The sequence below is a fragment of the Wyeomyia smithii genome, chromosome 2 (assembly GCF_029784165.1).
Source record: "Wyeomyia smithii strain HCP4-BCI-WySm-NY-G18 chromosome 2, ASM2978416v1, whole genome shotgun sequence".
Classification (NCBI taxonomy): Eukaryota; Metazoa; Arthropoda; class Insecta; order Diptera; family Culicidae; genus Wyeomyia; species Wyeomyia smithii.
This window is the reverse complement of record NC_073695.1, coordinates 104,058,676-104,063,057: the sequence shown is the minus strand read 5'-3', so window position 1 is coordinate 104,063,057 and position 4,382 is coordinate 104,058,676. Positions and strand designations below refer to the sequence as shown.

Here is a 4,382-nt window from a genome sequence, read left to right as displayed (position 1 = left end):
AGTTTATAGTTTATAGTTTATAGTTTATAGTTTATAGTTTATAGTTTATAGTTTATAGTTTATAGTTTATAGTTTATAGTTTATAGTTTATAGTTTATAGTTTATAGTTTATAGTTTATAGTTTATAGTTTATAGTTTATAGTTTATAGTTTATAGTTTATAGTTTATAGTTTATAGTTTATAGTTTATAGTTTATAGTTTATAGTTTATAGTTTATAGTTTATAGTTTATAGTTTATAGTTTATAGTTTATAGTTTATAGTTTATAGTTTATAGTTTATAGTTTATAGTTTATAGTTTATAGTTTATAGTTTATAGTTTATAGTTTATAGTTTATAGTTTATAGTTTATAGTTTATAGTTTATAGTTTATAGTTTATAGTTTATAGTTTATAGTTTATAGTTAATAGTTTATTGTTTAAAGTTTGAAGTTTATACCTTACCTTACCAGTCAGCTCCAGGCCGAAGTGTCCCTTGCTGTTCGAAGAAGTCGTCTCCATTCAACTCGGTCCATGGCTGCAGCTCGCGTCTGCGGAGGCCCCGCAGATCGTCTTCCACTTGATCGAGCCACCTTGCTCGCTGCGCGCCCCGTCGCCTTGTTCCAGTCGGGTTGTTATCAAGAACCATTTTCACTGGGTTGTCGTCCGACATCCTAACGACATGCCCAGCCCACCGTAGTCTCCCGATTTTCGCCGTTTGAACGATGAGTGGTTCTCCCAGCAGCTGATGCAACTCGTGGTTCATCCGCCTCCGCCATGATCCATCTTCTATCTGCAGTTTACCACAGATGGTACGCAACACCTTTCGTTCGAAAACTCCAAGGGCGCGTTGGTCCTCCACGAGCATAGTCCAGGTTTCGTGGCCGTAGAGGACTACCGGTCTGATCAGTGTTTTGTAGATGGTTAACTTCGTGCGGCGGCGGATTTTATTCGAGCGGAGCGTCCTCCGGAGTCCAAAGTAGGCACGATTTCCTGCCATAAGGCGTCGACGAATTTATCTGCTGGTGTCGTTGTCAGCAGTCACCAGTGAGCCCAGGTACACGAACTCGTCTATCACCTCGATTTCATCACCGCTAATATGAATTCGTGGCGGGAGGTTGAGTCCAATTCGTCCGGCTTCAGCCTTCAGTCTGATGTACGTCTCCGTCATCTTTTCAAGGGTTCGTGCTACAGTATCAATGTCATCGGCGAAGCCAAAGAGCTGAACAGACCTTCTAAAAGTCGTGCCACGGTGATAGTCGACGGCACAGAATTTGAGAGAGTACCTTGTAGGCGGCGTTTAGCAACGGGATTGCGCGGTAGTTGCAGCAATCCAACTTGTCGCCTTTTTTGTAGATGGGGCACACTGTACCCTCCATCCACTTCTCCGGTACTACCTCCTCCTCCCAAATCTTGGAAATAACCCAGTGTAGCGTCTTAGCCAGTGATTCACCACCGTGTTTCAACAGCTCGCTAAGGAATTGGTCAGCTCCAGCGGCTTTATTGTTTTCCAGCCGGCCGATCTCCTCTCTAACCTCCTGGAGGTCAAGGGCTGAGATTCTGTCGTCATCTGCGCGTACACCGAGATCTACTACCACTCCATCGTCGTCCTCTGCTACATCGCCATTAAGGAGCTCATCGTAGTACTGTTTCCACCTGTCAATCACCTCACACTTGCTCGTTAGAAGGTTGCCGCCCAGGTCCCTGCACATGTAGGCTTGTGGCACATTGCCTTTGCGGGAACAGTTCAGCTTCTCGTAGAACCTTCGTGTGTCATTCGCACGGTACAGTTCCTCCATCGCCTCGCGATCTCGATCTTCTTCTTGGCGCTTCTTCTTCCGTAGTGTTGGATCATAGGAGTCAATGTATCATAAGTTAATCACAGCAACAACTGCTTTGGAATATACATAGACTAACTGTTACTTTCGATTCATTCTAAGCTTGACTTTCAATAAAGAAACACGTATTTTGTTATATTTGATAGTTAAAGACACAACAGAAATTTGGCGACGAGGATTCTAGAACCAGAACCAATAGCAGAACTACAGCAAGCAATTCTTCAAATGGCCGAGCTCCTTCAAAAGCTAGCAACACCAGCCCCTAGCAACACGAAACAAACGCTCGAGTCCTTGGCTACCAACATCAGCGAATTTTCGTTCGATGCAGAAAATGGGATCACATTCGACAAGTGGTATAGCCGATATGCGGATCTCTTCGATTCAGGCGCCAAGAACCTAGAAGATGCTGCCAAAGTTCGTTTGCTGTTGAGAAAGTTGGATACCCCTTCTCACACTCGGTATGTCAACTATATCCTGCCGAGGCTGTCTGCAGCTGGTGAAGTCAGAAGCAGAAGACATTATTAGCTACGGAGGAAAAGTTAACCGTGCTTGCGAAGATTTCGATTTCAATAACGTTAAAATCGATCAATTCAAATGTCTGGTATTTGTTTGCGGAATGAAGGCTCATTGCTACGCGGACATTCGGGCCAAACTGCTCTCCCGGATTGAAGGTGAAACTGTAGAAGCTCCCGTGTCCCTTCAAAATCTGATAGACGATTATCAACGACTTGTCAATCTCAAGGCCGACACTTCTTTGATTGAGCGTCAGTCAAGCTCAAAACCAACGGTACATGCAGTGCAAGAAAAACAGGTGAAATTCCGTCAGCAACAGTCTTCGAAATCGGATAATAAACTACCTCGCACACCTTGTTGGCAATGCGGTCAGATGCACTACGTTCGGGACTGCACATTTTCAAATCATTTGTGCAAACAGTGTAATTGTATTGGGCATAAGGAAGGATACTATGGCTGTTTTTCCAAACCAAAACCAACTCAAGTTCAAGGGGAAAAGAAAAAGAAATCACACAAATCAAGCAAAGCAGAATCCCGAGTTATATATATTGTGAATCACATCGCTCAGCACTCCAGCAAGCGGAAGTTCGTGCCAACATTCATCAACGGTATAGCGACTAAACTGCAGTTGGATACCGCAAGTGACATCACGGTTATTTCGGAGCGAACCTGGAATATTTTGGGTAAACCTGAAATCAAAAATACAATGGTTGAAGCTATCAATGCATCAGGCAAGCCACTCAAATTGATTGGTGAATTCCAGTGTGAAGTCAGCATCAACGCTAAAACTTGTCAAGGAAGATGCTTTGTTACTACGGCTCCGAACCTCAACTTAATGGGCATTGACTGGATCGAACAATTTGGTTTATGGTCAATTCCTATCGATTCCATATGCAATCAGTTACAAACCAAAACGGTCGACAAACAAATATCTGATTTTCGAGCAAAACATGCAGACGTTTTCAACGGTACACTAGGACACTGTAAGAAAATAAAGGTGAAGCTATTTTTGAAATCGAATGCCAAACCAATTTTCTGTCCAAAAAGACCAGTTCCTTTCAACACAATACCATTGGTAAATGCTGAACTTACACGGTTGCAATCATTAGGCATCATTGAACCAGTCGATTTTTCGGAATGGGCTGCGCCAATCGTTGCTGTACGCAAGCCTAATGGGAAAGTTCGCATCTGTGCAGATTATTCCACGGGGCTCAATGATGCATTAGAACCAAACCATTATCCGCTACCGACCCCGGAAGAAATTTTTGCTCAGCTTAATGGCAGCACCATCTTCAGCGTCGTTGATCTTTCTGATGCATACTTGCAACTCGAAGTTGATGATGAATCAAAAAAACTGCTTACTATCAATACGCATCGTGGTTTGTTTCGATTCAATCGCCTTGCTCCTGGGGTAAAATCAGCACCAGGTGCATTCCAGCGCCTAGTGGATGGAATGATTGCAAACATACTCGGTGTCAGATCTTTTCAACTTCCGGAGAGGTTTAAGCCATATTGGATGATGAAACCTTAAGGGGGGAGATGTTGGATCATAGGAGTCAATGTATCATAAGTTAACCACAGCAACAACTGCTTTGGAATATACATAGACTAAAGCAGGTATTACACGAAGCAAATATTTGCTATTTTTGGTACGGATTTTATTTTGTGCAAATAAAAATCGTACCAAAAATAGCAAATATTCGCTTCGTCTAATACCTGCTTAACTGTTACTTTCGATTCATTCTAAGCTTGACTTTCAATAATGAAACACGTATTTTGTAATATCTGAAAGTTAAGAACACAACACGTAGGACCGAGTTTTGCCTGTTCCGTGCGCGTCGGTGGCGCTCCACGTTCGCCCTCGTTTGGTGTTGCAGAATTCTCGCTCGTGCTGCATTCTTCTCTTCCACTAACTGTTTGCACTCGTCGTCAAATCAGTCGTTTCTCCTGTTCGGAGGCATAGTACCAAGCGCCGCTACAGCAGTACTACCTATGGCTGATCGAATGTCCCTCCAGCCATCTTCAAGAGTAGCTGCGCCAAGCTGCTCTTCCGTT

General features: G+C 43.1%; 1 protein-coding gene across 1 annotated transcript; it reads left to right on the top strand.

Moving 5' to 3' along the window:
• Positions 1-2,274: 2,274 nt before the first annotated feature.
• On the top strand, positions 2,275-3,858 carry LOC129719786 (uncharacterized protein K02A2.6-like). Its single transcript, XM_055671194.1, has one exon. The coding sequence runs from the start codon at positions 2,275-2,277 to the stop codon at positions 3,856-3,858; it is 1,584 nt and encodes a 527-aa protein (XP_055527169.1).
• Positions 3,859-4,382: the final 524 nt, after the last annotated feature.